General features: G+C 51.4%; 4 protein-coding genes across 4 annotated transcripts; 3 read left to right on the forward strand and 1 right to left on the reverse strand.

Moving 5' to 3' along the window:
* The first annotated feature begins 37 nt into the window (after nt 1-37).
* Nucleotides 38-1,573, forward strand: BDW74DRAFT_40402 (NAD(+) diphosphatase). The gene is made up of 3 exons (XM_073732700.1): nt 38-189; nt 259-708; nt 770-1,573. Exons 1-3 carry the CDS (start codon nt 93-95, stop codon nt 1,468-1,470), a joined length of 1,248 nt encoding a protein of 415 aa, XP_073582158.1. The 5' UTR covers nt 38-92; the 3' UTR covers nt 1,471-1,573.
* On the reverse strand, nt 1,202-6,193 carry BDW74DRAFT_40409 (uncharacterized protein). Its single transcript, XM_073732701.1, has 2 exons — nt 5,490-6,193; nt 1,202-5,440 (listed from the first exon to the last, which is right to left on the reverse strand). The coding sequence occupies exons 1-2, from the start codon at nt 5,871-5,873 to the stop codon at nt 1,676-1,678; spliced, it is 4,149 nt and encodes a 1,382-aa protein (XP_073582159.1). The 5' UTR covers nt 5,874-6,193; the 3' UTR covers nt 1,202-1,675.
* A 141-nt stretch (nt 6,194-6,334) lies between these two features.
* On the forward strand, nt 6,335-7,998 carry BDW74DRAFT_40417 (putative flavin dependent monooxygenase). The gene is made up of 2 exons (XM_073732702.1): nt 6,335-6,489; nt 6,540-7,998. The coding sequence occupies exons 1-2, from the start codon at nt 6,419-6,421 to the stop codon at nt 7,933-7,935; spliced, it is 1,467 nt and encodes a 488-aa protein (XP_073582160.1). The 5' UTR covers nt 6,335-6,418; the 3' UTR covers nt 7,936-7,998.
* A 335-nt stretch (nt 7,999-8,333) lies between these two features.
* On the forward strand, nt 8,334-12,770 carry BDW74DRAFT_156388 (uncharacterized protein). Its single transcript, XM_073724987.1, has 4 exons — nt 8,334-8,697; nt 8,767-10,341; nt 10,396-11,220; nt 11,276-12,770. The coding sequence occupies exons 1-4, from the start codon at nt 8,473-8,475 to the stop codon at nt 12,209-12,211; spliced, it is 3,561 nt and encodes a 1,186-aa protein (XP_073582161.1). The 5' UTR covers nt 8,334-8,472; the 3' UTR covers nt 12,212-12,770.
* The last annotated feature ends 98 nt before the right edge of the window (nt 12,771-12,868 follow it).

Here is a 12,868-nt window from a genome sequence, read left to right on the forward strand (position 1 = left end):
CAGGAAAGGAGAGGGTTCAAACGCCTCCCTGAATATCTTTCTCGAAATCTCATTCTTGTAGATACATTGAATCATTCGTGTATACATGCAGCATGTCCGATAATTCGCAGCTCCCTAACCCCGCGCACGTCCAGGCTGACTCCATGCTGGCTCGGCGGTTCGGCAAAGAGACCGTGAACTACTTCTCGAGTAAGTCCCGGGCATGGATAACATCATTCGTCTTGAACTGCGAATAATGAATACTGATTGACGTTCTAGGCTCTCCTCTCAACCGTCTCTCGTTCCTCCGGTCAGACCACCCCTTCCTCTCTGCCGCTCTCAAGCACCCGACGACCCGATTCGTCGTTCTTAAGGACTTAGCGCCACTTACAAGGTCCCCTACCGAGCTGTACTATGCCAAGTTCAACGAAGTGCGCAAGCTTATTTCCGAGACAATCTATGACAAGTCGGAGGAGGAGATACTCAAGGAGCACGATTCGCGTAAGACGGAGCCACATCTTATCTTCCTCGGTGTAGATGAGGCGAAGAAGCAGCCGGACGGGTTCAGCTGGAAGATTTACTCCGGGACCCCGTATTTTGCCCTCGATGTCTCGCCGAAGGGCTCGGAGGAGCAGCAGGCCAATGCGAAAGAGGTGCTTAGCGGCTTTGAGGCCCAGGGTCTGAGTTTTCTGCAGGCGAGGGTGGCGATGACGTTCTCTGCTGATGAAGGTATGCCGGAAAACTTGCATGTTCCAATTTTTGTGAAACGTCAGCTAACAACATACCGCAGGCGCTATCTACGCCCAGGCCCGCGCCCTCACCGACTGGAACAACCGCAACACCTACTGCGGTACCTGCGGCAGCCGCACCATCTCCGTCAACTCCGGCACAAAGCGCGCCTGCCCACCTACCGACGCAGCCCGCGTAGCCGAAGGCAAGCCAGCCGAGAAGCCCGCTTGCAGCACCCGCACGACCATCTCCAACCTCTCCTTTCCCCGAACTGACCCCACCATCATCGTGGCCGTCATCTCCTGCGACGCGAAGCGCATCCTCCTCGGACGCTCGAAGCGCTTCCCGCCAAACTGGTACTCCACGCTCGCAGGCTTTATCGAGCCCGCCGAGTCCGTAGAGGACGCTGTTCGCCGTGAAGTCTGGGAGGAAGCCGGCGTCACGCTCTCCCGTGTCATCATCCACTCTACCCAGCCATGGCCGTACCCGGCTAACCTGATGATCGGCGCGATTGCGCAGGTCAGCGACCCTGCGCATGAGAATATCAACCTCGAGCACGACCCTGAGCTGGAGGATGCGAAGTGGTTCCCGATTGAGGAAGTTGAGGAGGCGTTGAGGGTCGGCACGAGTAACTTGGATCAAGCTGCTGGGCCAGGGTACAAGGAGGGTGGGCTGAGATTGCCGCCTCCTACGGCCATTGCCAACCAGCTGATACAGGCAGCTATCAATATCGATTTCCTTGCCGATAAGTCGAAGATGTAGATAGACGGGGTATATAGTTGGGCTGTCATAGAGAATAGTAGATAGACTGCATGGGTTGAACATTCGTATTGCATGATATCCAGTATTCCTAAACAACATTTGACCAACTGCATGCAATGCTATCCTCATATACCTTACTTTTGAGAACATACCAGGATATAACCCTCTCACAACTCCAGCACAAAATAGCCCAAACGCAACCCACTCACAGATTAGCATAAACCGTCCCATCTCGCAACTCATGTATACTCTCTTCCCCCGGCGTCGACCCAACCTCCGTATACCTCCTCCCATCCCTCAACTCATGGATCGTAATACGGCGGTGCGACTTCCGCCGTCTCGATCCCCGACTAGAAGACGTGTCTCCCCTCGACTCACGCATCGCCATATCCATGCTCCCCGCATCGCTCTGCGCCCGACTACTAATCGGCGTCTCGGCTCTGCTCTCCCTGCCCACAGACGCCTGGAGCTGGCTATCTGCTACCATGGCGATACCATCTTCGCGGTACCACCGACGGATTTCCGCAGCGAATTCCTTCTCTTCGGCGCCGTATTCGACAGGGGGTCCGGAAATGTCTGCGTCGTCGTCTTCGTTGGTACTAGAGAAGACAGCCCAGGCGCTTGTGCTGTCGCTGACGAGGATTATGGAGTGGTCGTAGCTTTTGACACGGAAATTACGGAGGAGGATTGCGTCGCCTTCGTGGAGGGTGGGGAGGACCGATTTGTGGGGGCGGAGGATCTGGGCGTAGAATGTTGCGCCGGCCATTGAGGGGTCTGTGATCTGGAAAGTCAAGACGAAGTCTTTGCTCCCGGAGCCGGCTTTGGTCGGTGGGTTGGCTTCGGAGGCGATGGATATGGTGTCTACTAAGGCGTTGTAGTGATCGATAAGGGTGGCGAGGGGTGCGAAGTAGGAGAGTTTGCTTCGCAGGCCTGGCCATCGCCGGTCTCCTGGGGAATAAGGAGCGTCGTCGATGTCCCCCTCGGGTTCTTCGTCGACTTCGATGCTAGCCTGCAGCTCCTGGTCTGCGTCAAGCGATGGAGGTACTTCGTTGCCAACAATCAGCGGCGGTTCAGGCTCGCTGTCTTCGCGTTTGACATTTGGCTCTTCCTCTGACTTGACAGCAAGAATCGGTGAGGGGTTTTCGGCCTCTGGAACGCGAGTCATCTTCTCTCTCGGCCAGGAGTGTGACGGTTCTTCTGTTTCCACCTTCAATGGGATGTCTTGGGTTGGATATGGAGTTGGCAGCATGTCTTCCGAGGCTTGGGGTAGACTAGAAGCTTCAGTTAGAGCAGCTTGCTCGCCGGCAACGACTTGAGAAGGCCCTGGAGTGATCAATTGCCGGATTTCATCTCGAGTTGACGTGGACGTCTTCCAGGATTCAACAACTAGTGGCGGTGTCGCACCATCCAGTTGTAGCGTTAGGTGCCTCTCACGTGCGCTCCCCAAAGACTCATTTGCAGATTCATTATCGTCTTCAATGGAGTGGCTCCCCAGATAGTGTTCGGCGACAGTTGCCTTGGTATCCTCGCCTTGTGCACCCTCGCTTTGCGCATTGCCAATCTCGTATAGACTTGGATCAATCGCCAAGTGAGTGGCAGGCTGAACAGATTCAGATACAGAATAGAGGCGTTCGGCAGATTCCGAAACTGTGGCCAGATAGTCCAGAGAGTCATGGTTCAGCGGAGGTGGATATTCTGTTACCACTTGAATATCCTCCTGATATTCATGGACAGCCATGAACTCGTTGGTTGGCACGTCCCGATCAGGGTCCAATGGCGGTTCGGCATACGTTGTTTCAAACTCCATGGGGAGGGGCTCATGAGAATCCCCGGTGGGCTCAGCGAAGCCGTTCTGAGTGTCTTCGTCCATCCTCTTCGGTTCGAATTGCTCTGGCTCGGATTTCCACCCATCCATAGGGTGTTCGTCTACCATAGATAGGCCGTACTCTTTGCCATCATCTGACCTCTCTGATTCCGCTTCCATTTCATGTCCAGTGCTCTGGTCATAATCCTCCATGTCATGCTCGTACTTCCGTTCCTCTTCAGACGCGCTCTCGGAGCCAGCTTCATCGTCTAGATCTTTACCCAGTCGGCTTTGATCCTCTGAGTCGTACGAGCCCTCGCTTAGTGACTCTTCATCTTCTTGCATGCCGGTAGCAGTTGGGCGTTGGGTAGATGGCTCATCTTCACTGTCACTGTCCAGGACGATAATTTCCGGCTGCGTAACCTTTAACGAAACTTTGAGATATTCATCATCATCATCATCAGAAGAAGAAGATCTAGCTTCTGACTCCGAGTACTCATCTCGTTCCCCGTCTCTATCTTCATCTTCATCGCCCCCGTAGTCATCCTCATATTCCCCAAGGTTGCTCGCCTCTTCGTCGCTCCTGTCACTTACATTCTCTTCGTCCTCTTCATCGTACTCCATAGAACGACTTGAAGATATATCTCGGCTTTCATCCGGTGAGAGTGATTTTTTATTGGCAAGTCGTTTGTCATACTGTACTTCCGGTTCGTCAGCAGCCCCGCCTTCCTCACTCCAACCATCAGAAGCTTCATTCTGGTCGCCTTCGTTTCCCTGATCCGGGGGCTCAGATGTCTGGTATTCATTGAATTCCACTTGTTTGCGATCAAGGCTTTGCGAATCATTCCTTGCAGAAGCCTTGTCTTCATCGATCTCCGAATCTGATCCAGACTCGGATCCTGATTCTGCAGGTTGAGCCGGAGACGGATTGGCTTCCGCAAAATCAACGGCAGAGTGACCGGACGCCCGTTTTGTTTCGTCAGGTTGTTCGTCATCTACAACCGCGTCTGTAACCGCCTTTCTACCTACGGGCTGAGGACTGGATGTTCCATCGACCGAATCTAGAGCGGAAGGCCTGTCAGAGGGCAGAATTTGCATGTCGTCAGTATATACCGTTACAGCGTCATCCTCGTCTGTGTGAGTTGCTTCACCATGCGGTCGCACTTTCGGCAGAGAGTCAGAGTCGTCTAGCTCAGCCACGTCCTCCGAGGCAAATACCGCAGGTGGATTCAGTTGGGCCACAGGGGGTGTTTCAGCGGCTGATCCAAAATACCCACTAGGGCTATTCGAGGTAGTAGTAAATGGAGAAGGGAGCGGAAGCCCAGGAGAAGGAACAGGTTGTAAGCGCGGCGTATCCGTAGGGAGATGAGAAATTCGATCCAAGCCGACGAGCTTTGTGAGTTCGTTAACATTTCTCGAAACATTGCTAGGGTGGACAAATAGCGTGTTGTCGTCTTTTGTTTGGCCAGAAGGCTCACCTGTCACGGAGATTGGTGCTTCCGGCTCAGCAGGCTCGCCAACCACAGAGGCTAATGCATCTGGTTCAGCAGACTGACCCACCACAGATGTAGATGCCTCCGGTTCAGCAGACTCACTCGGTACAGAAGTTGATGCACCTGGTCCATCAGGCTCACCTGATAGAGATGCTGATACATCTGGTCCAGCATCTACCATGGGGGCATCAGAGTTTACAGTTGGCGCATTCTCAGGGACATCTGCGGGGGATGCACGTATAGCGCTACCCTCACTAGTATGAACGACAGGCTCCTCGTCTGCGTCCGATCCTTTTTCCAGCTCTTCGTCGAATATAGCCATCCAGTCCTCCGGTAGCTCTTTGTCTCCAGGACTCTCCGGTTCATCGATTACACGCCAATCGTTGCTTCGCATGCTGAACCTCGGTCGTTTTCGTCCTTTCCCTGGTACAAAGCCATCCTCCTCCACCAAAGGGTCAGTGGCTGGATCCGTGGTCGGATCAGTGAAGCCGAACGAGACTCGAGATCTCCCCAGAAAAGCCGGTGACTGCCATGACGTTGACCCAGATGGTCCGAATGCGTGCGCGCCGCCATTAGCAACAGGCTTACTTGGCGCTATGTTATCCGTAGGCGGAGGTGTACTCGATTCGCGATCTACCTTGACTGTCGAGAAAAGTTTGGAGTCGCGCCAGACCTATACCAAATTAGATTATTGCCAGAAACCCGGGCGCTAGAAAGTTCACCTCCAGAAATGCCGCGGCATCAAAGTGCACGTCCCACGAGACGCCTTTACCGGGTGTCTGGTTCACCGCATCGTTCTTCGTCAATCTTGACCCGAAAAGACTTAGATAGACTTTATCGCCAATTCCAATATGAGTTCTTGCAACTTCCTCCGCCACTTGGCCATGAAAGAACACTTTGACTTGTCCGTTTGTTCGTCGAAGGCGGAAATCGGGTTCGGCGAGGAGCAAGCTGAGGGTCTTGGTGGACGACGAATATGGCCATAGAAGCGTTACAATGGAGTGAACAGAGCTCTCTGAAAGACGGTCATTGTCGGGCGAGAGCTGTGCGATTGGTACGGCGGTTCGTAGTAGCTCCGACACTGGAGGTTGGTCGGTGGTGTCCATCGTCGGCGCGGGGAATCAATCTGCATCTCTCATGGTTCTCGATTATAGGCGCAGCATAGTCCGAAGATAGGGTTTGATGCGCCAGGCGTCGGAAGTGAATAAAGATAGCGGCGGCCTTTGTGAAAAGCAGGCTTTGAAGACGCGTTTGAGCTTGCCCGCAGCTGCGATGATCACAAGCCGCCCGGGAGCTTCGATTGTTAGCGACGTATTGTGGTCGTAATGATACCTTGTATTATCAGTCCCAGTATGGGACCATGGTTATGATGATGGTATTTCAACGTCTTCAGTCAGTATCTCAATATCGTTCAGCGCCTACAATCGCTATAAGTTTACATAGATCTTGTGAATCATCAATCTTTCACGTCTGCTTAATCTGGTGGCCTGATCCCTGGCAGCGAACTATGCATACAGCGGGGCTTTATCATCAGATCCGGCATCGGGAGGCACGCACGCCATTTTAGTGGCAGTGTGGGCAGTTGAAGACTCCAAATTGTTCAGGACACTTTGCATTTGCCCATCAACACTGGACATCGATACCAGGTGGGATGACATTATCCAAGCAGATTCGCCGTATCGCGGTCGTCGGCGCTGGTCCGGCTGGACTTGCTGCTGTGAAGTATACAAAAGCCCTATCCAAGACGGTTTCCATTGCTGATAGTTCTAAAGGTATCTATTGGCTGAGAAATACTTTGACACAATTGATGTCTTTGAGCGAAGAAGCCATTCAGGAGGAGTCTGGAACTATAGCCCTGCAAAGCTCAAGGAAGCTGTCCCAACGCCGGTGCCGCAGCTCAGTTCAACACAAACCCTCGAGGAACCAGTCTGGCTTCCCAAGGATGAATACAGGGATAACCAAGAGCCCACCTTTATCTCCCCGATATATGACACCTTGGATACCAATCTGCCAAAAGAGTTGATGGCGTTTGGCGAGAGGCAATTTCCATCCGACGAGCAGGACTTCCCAAGGCATTTCACTGTGAAGGACTATGTGAGGGAGTATGGAAAAGACGTCGAGGAACATATCCAGTACGAGACCCAGGTGTTGGATATCCAAAGGGATAGCAGCACAGGGGGCTGGGTAGTGACGACACAAAGTCTGCGCAACGAGACCACATCAACTGCCTCATATGATGCTGTTGTTGCTGCAAGTGGTCATTTCGATGTCTCATATCTACCGGATATTCCAGGCATCGTGAGCTGGAATAATGCCTACCAGGGCGTTATTATACACTCCAAGTTCTATGACTCTCCGAAACCCTTTAGTGGCAAGAAGGTCGTCGTTATTGGAAGTTCCGCCTCGGGGCTTGATATCGGTAACCAGATTAACGAAGTCTGCAAAGGAAAGGTTCTCGCATCACAGCGGACAGATCTCTACCTTTCACCCTCGACCGCTACGGACAAGGCATATTATCCCGAGATTGTGGAGTTCCTTCCGCCAGGTACTCACGAGAGGGCTGTCCGGTTTGCGGATGGCAGAATTGAGAGTGGCATCGATGCAATTGTCTTTTGCACCGGGTTTCTTTACTCTTTTCCCTTTCTGTCCTCTCTCAATCCCCCGGTCGTTACGCATGGCCGCAGGGTAGAGAACACCTACCAGCATATTTTCTATATCCCTGATCCTACCCTTGTCTTTCCCGTCCTGCCTCAAAGAATCATTCCCTTTCCACTATCTGAGAACCAGGCTGCTGTCATCTCCCGTGTCTGGTCTGGTCGCCTCAAACTTCCATCCAAGACCGAGATGGAGTCATGGGAAAGTTCAACTGTTGCCCAGAAAGGTGATTGTACGGCATTCCACCTTATGCCCTATCCACTAGATGCCGACTACATGAACATGCTTCATGACTGGGCGTCCGCGGCCGAAACACGCGCTGGGCTCACCGATGATGGCAATGGCAAGCCATGCAATCGCTGGGGTGAGAAAGAAAGGTGGATACGAGAAATGGTCCCTGAGATGCGCAAAGAGTTTTTTACCAAAGGCGAAGAACGGCGCTCAATCAAGACTTTGGAGCAGCTTGGGTATGACTTCAAAAGATGGCGCAATGAGCAAAATCACTTTCCGTGAATACCGTACAGAATCTCGAATTACTTAAATGCGGGGTTAATTAGATATATAGAAGAAGAATACAACACGATATATATATATATATATATATATATATATACATATTCAAAGCCGGTACTTGGTACATCCATTGCAAGGCCGCAGAATAGTTCACTGATCAATAAAGGCAAACAGCACTATCAACTATCAAGCTAAGCTGCTTGTGTTACTAACATGCCTTGAATCTATAACAGATACCAATAACTCCGAGTAGACGCCGAGAAAGACCGAGATAAGTGGCAGTGGAGTTTGCCGATAAACTGATAGCAGGTCACGTGTGGACGATCACCCGCAAGCTCTCCGCCAGCGAGTCCATACTCTCTCTCCTCACTCATCTGTTTACTCCTCACTACGCCCGAGTACTTCGGCCTTTGATCGCTCTAGTGGGCTACCGCTTGATTTGCGTCAATCCACCTGTTGAATAATTTGCCTGTAACATTTCTGGAGACAATATGCCCCAACACAGATGCGCCGTTCCTTCTCCGCACGCATAAAATAATGCGCAACAAGCGCAAGGCATCACCAACACCCAGGCATAATTCTTCTCCTCGCAACAAGAAAGCTCGCAACCACCGCTACACTGTTGCCTCTAGTGACGAAGAGAACAGTAGCGCAAACGAAAGAGAGGTAGCATCCGACGAGGAGTACGAAATCAACGGTATATTGGACGAAACTAAAACCCATTACTTGATTGACTGGGTAGGGAATTATACGCCTAGTTGGGTGGGTTTCCCTGTGATACTTGGTATCGCGCTGCTCTGGAAAGTCGTCTAACCGGTCCACCTCGACCAGGAACCCAAAGAAAACGCTAGCCCAGAAGCGATTCAGGTTTGGGAGGAAAAGAAACGGGAACAAGAACAACCTTTTGCTGCGGGGCGCGACGTCTCGACTGGACAATCATCACCACAATCGCCTCGTCCATTTTCTGACGAGTGTGCTGAGACCCCTGTCCCGGAAACTGTACCCCCACAGCCTTCGAGCTCCCCTTTGTTCGTCCCGCAAGAAGCTGGATTGGAGACGCAACTCGAGGAAATCAACGAACCCCCACTGTCAAGCCTTCCTGCTGGAATCCCTAGCCAGGCATTGCTCGACCTCAAATCGCCGACAAGAACTCAACATCAAGACGTATTTGACAGTTATCCGAGAGCATCCATTCCGCCAGAGTATCTCCTTCCAGGCGAATTTGGAGAACCGCCAATCCAGGACGAGGCTCTGATCGTCACAGGGTCTGCCGGGGGCACCGAAGACCATATATCTGGAGAAATAATTGAAGATTCTGTGTCTTCACGCGAGAGACTGAATACGATCGTGCAGCCTAGCCCTCGGACGGAAATCCCGGAAACCCCCTCTAATCCATTCATAATCCCGCATAGTCAGCTTTTACCGGCTGGCGCTCAGGTAGGAACTCTCGGCTCTCAGCTATTGTTGAACTCGGCGAGCTCTTCCTCCATCCTCTCTAGCACTCTCCCGGCCAGAACCTCACCGGTGAATGTGCACTCGTTGAGAAGTAATTCGAGTACTGCACCTGTGAACACTGCCCCTAATTACCCATTAGGCTATTCGCAAACGCACTTATTAGATCCAGCGTCCGCGAACAGCTCGATAGGTCTATCGTTTACTACACCTGCCGCGCGGGCCGTCGCCGACTCTACTGGTATCTCCTCAAGTGCTTCTCCGTCACAGGGCTCTCTAATTAATAGGTCATTAATCTCAAGTGAACTCCCTTTTTTATCCCGCCGTACGCCCGGGAATACAGACGGGGGATTGAGGCGTGACGCTCCAAGTTCACACCCGCTGGCTACTCGATTTCCATCCACGCCGGCTAGAATGGATGATCAAAACCAGAGCAAGCAAGGGAGCTCACTTGCCGAGACCATGGAGAAGTACAGTCATATTGAAGGGTCAACGCCTCAGGAGAAAATTAGGAACCTATATGCCAGAGTCCGCGAGAAGAGCACAATTGAGACATTGCAAATTGAAGCGAGTGCAACTCCATCCTCTCCGGGCGATATTGAAGCTTCCGAACCTCCGCCTGCACCCGAAACGGTTGCGCCTCTCAGCGTAAGGGTGGATAAAGTGCCTTCTCATGTTGACCCAGTCAGGGAATTAGTGCCAGAGACCTCGTTAGAAGAGACGGAAGCTCAGACGCATATATCCGAGACAGTCCAGACCATCCACCCGAGCGCGTTGACAATGGATCCCATAGAGGAGAAAGCTCCAGGGTCTGTTGATCTTGGTCCCTCCGAGTTTGCTGTGCCGCTTCCAATGGATTCGCGAGTAAAGGATGATTACGGACGGGCGCTACAAGAATCAAAAGAAGTTCTCGAATCCGTAACTTCTGGGCTGAAGAACGGCTTACAGTCTGAGGTAAGCAGATGCAGAGTCTGTTCATTTTTCTACTCAGACTAATAATAGTGGCAGCTGGAACGCGCCGCATCCTCATTGCAGCAAGTACTCGAACGCTTAAGCAACGTAACAACTCATCCTGATATCAATGTTGCGGAGCATATGAAAGATACGAACTCAAAACTAGACGAGGAAGCTGGCTGGGCGGACTACTCAAGCGCCAAATTTCATCTTCTGAATTACCTTATCAAAGCTGCTAGCGCACACGACATCCATCTAGTCGTCATGGTCAGACGAGAAAAGACTCGAAGGATCGTTGAGCGCTATTTGCAAGGCAGAGGATTTTCCTACACACGCGCACGCGAGGAAATGGGCAGTGGCACCAATGTAGAGGTCTCCATGGTGAAAGGTGCTCTCAGTTTCGGAGTTCAACTGGCCCAAAGCGATGGCATTGTGGAAACATACAAAGCACCATCAGCAATAATTGCGCTCGACTCCTCGTTAAACACAAAGAATCCGTCTGTGGAACATATGCGGACGACCTTCGCTCGTAATGGGCACTTGTTACCAATTATCAGACTCATGGTTGCCAATTCAAGTGAACATGTTGAGCTATGTTGCCCGGGGCCTCCCACAGCAAAGCATCTTTCTACAATTCTCCGGTACTCGGGGAAACTTTATGACATCGTTGGAGAGCTTCAGGATGATGCCCTCGGGGTGCATGAAGATGCAGACGAAATTATAGCCTGCCTTCTTTCAGACAATTTCAATACCTCATGGTCACTGCCGCTGGTCGAGCCTCTGCGTCAAGGGACTTTGGACGAACCGTCACAGGATGGAGAACATTTAGACGTTGAAGATAACAATCCTGGCACTTCGGTGGCTCAGAAACGTGGATTTGTGAGCGGAAACTGCTACCCTTTACTGATCACGATTGTGGCTAATAATATTATAGGTGGAAGACTCTATTGAACCCACCTCGAAGAAAGCGAGAATGGGTGAGTCTCAGGAAATAAGCCAGGTCACAGTCAGTTCGAAGGCAGCTTCTCAATCACTGGACTCTCAAATACAGTTCCTGGATCAGAACTTGATACAGATGAGGTCCGAGAACGCAACTGAAATTCAGAAACTCGGAAAACTACTGGCCGAGGCTCAGGCTCGTTTGTTGGAGAGGGAGAAAGTTCTAGAGACGCTTCAGCATCGCTACGAAACCCGAACGAAGGATCTACATACTATCCGACGGGAGCGTGACCGTCTACTTGAAAACAAAACAAACGCCGAGCAGAGAATCAAGAAACAGAATGAGGAGATCGGAAAGCTCAAAGATGAGCGCACTCTACTGAAACAAGAGCTAGCACAAGCCCGAGAAGATCTCAAAACCGGCGGTGGCGACATTGCAGAACTAGAAAAGGCCAGGGAGGAAACCCGTCGTCTCACGGCAGAAAACACGGCGTTAGAACGAAAGGCCGACGTTGCGAGCAAACAGGCCGAGTACACCCGTGAGCAGTACCAGACAGCATCCAATGCGGCGGCTCACTCAGGGAACGAACTCCGCGCCCTCAGAGATGAGAATGAGATACTCAAACGCAAAGTCGCTGGCGAAGTCACTCGACTCCGTGAGCTAAATATTAAGAACGACGAAAGCCGCCACCTTTTACGCATCTCAGAACTGGAATCCCTGCTCTCTGTCCGTGAAGATCTCCTCCAGAAGAAAGAGGATGAGCTCCGCGAGATCCGCAAAAATCGCCCATCCACACGCTCAACAAGCACACAGCCCCGAAGCCCAAAATTAAATGCGGGTAACTACAGCCGCCCTGGAAGTCCAGGGATCAACAACGGATCGAATTTCCCGCCAGGCCGTGGAAGCGCACTTAGGTCAGTCCTGATGTAAGGTTTTGGGATTCACCGGACTGCATACCATATCCTACCAATCCTCCCGAACCCCCCAACTTCCGTTCCAGAACCACAATCTACACATATACATTTATCTCTGGATATGTTAGAGTTGCATTCCGATCCCAATAAATCTTATTTTCTCTCTTTCTAATCTGTCTGATCTCCTGGGCGCTACGCTGGGCCTCGACACCGATCTGAATCCCCACTGCTAGACCCCTCTATGACGCTTACTTAGGGCTATCGATGTCACCGTACCTACCTCTGCATAACTCCACCTAACCCCCACTACAACATCTACCTCTATGATTAATGGTCTCTTATTGATGACATCATCGAACTTATCTTGACCTTGAGCCTTGAGCGGAATGCTACTGTACATGTGTTTTCTCGCTGCGACCTTGCCATGTCACAGTCAATCGTCTGAATAGTCTGGAGCTCCGAACATGCGTCATCAAGTCCCAAGAACTTGGAAGCGGAAAAGATAGCGTGTTAAACATTGTCATAGGTATCGTGGCTTCTCCGTCAGATAATGTGATAGATATGGAGCATTACCTAGAACGTGCTTTCTGAAAATAATATTCGATTTTGGCACTCAAGGACTATTAATGATTACCTACCTCGTGTGCTTTAGGGTACATGATAAGAGAATAAT

Source organism: Aspergillus multicolor (assembly GCF_047715735.1).
Source record: "Aspergillus multicolor strain CBS 133.54 unplaced genomic scaffold BDW74scaffold_19, whole genome shotgun sequence".
Lineage (NCBI taxonomy): Eukaryota > Fungi > Ascomycota > Eurotiomycetes > Eurotiales > Aspergillaceae > Aspergillus > Aspergillus multicolor.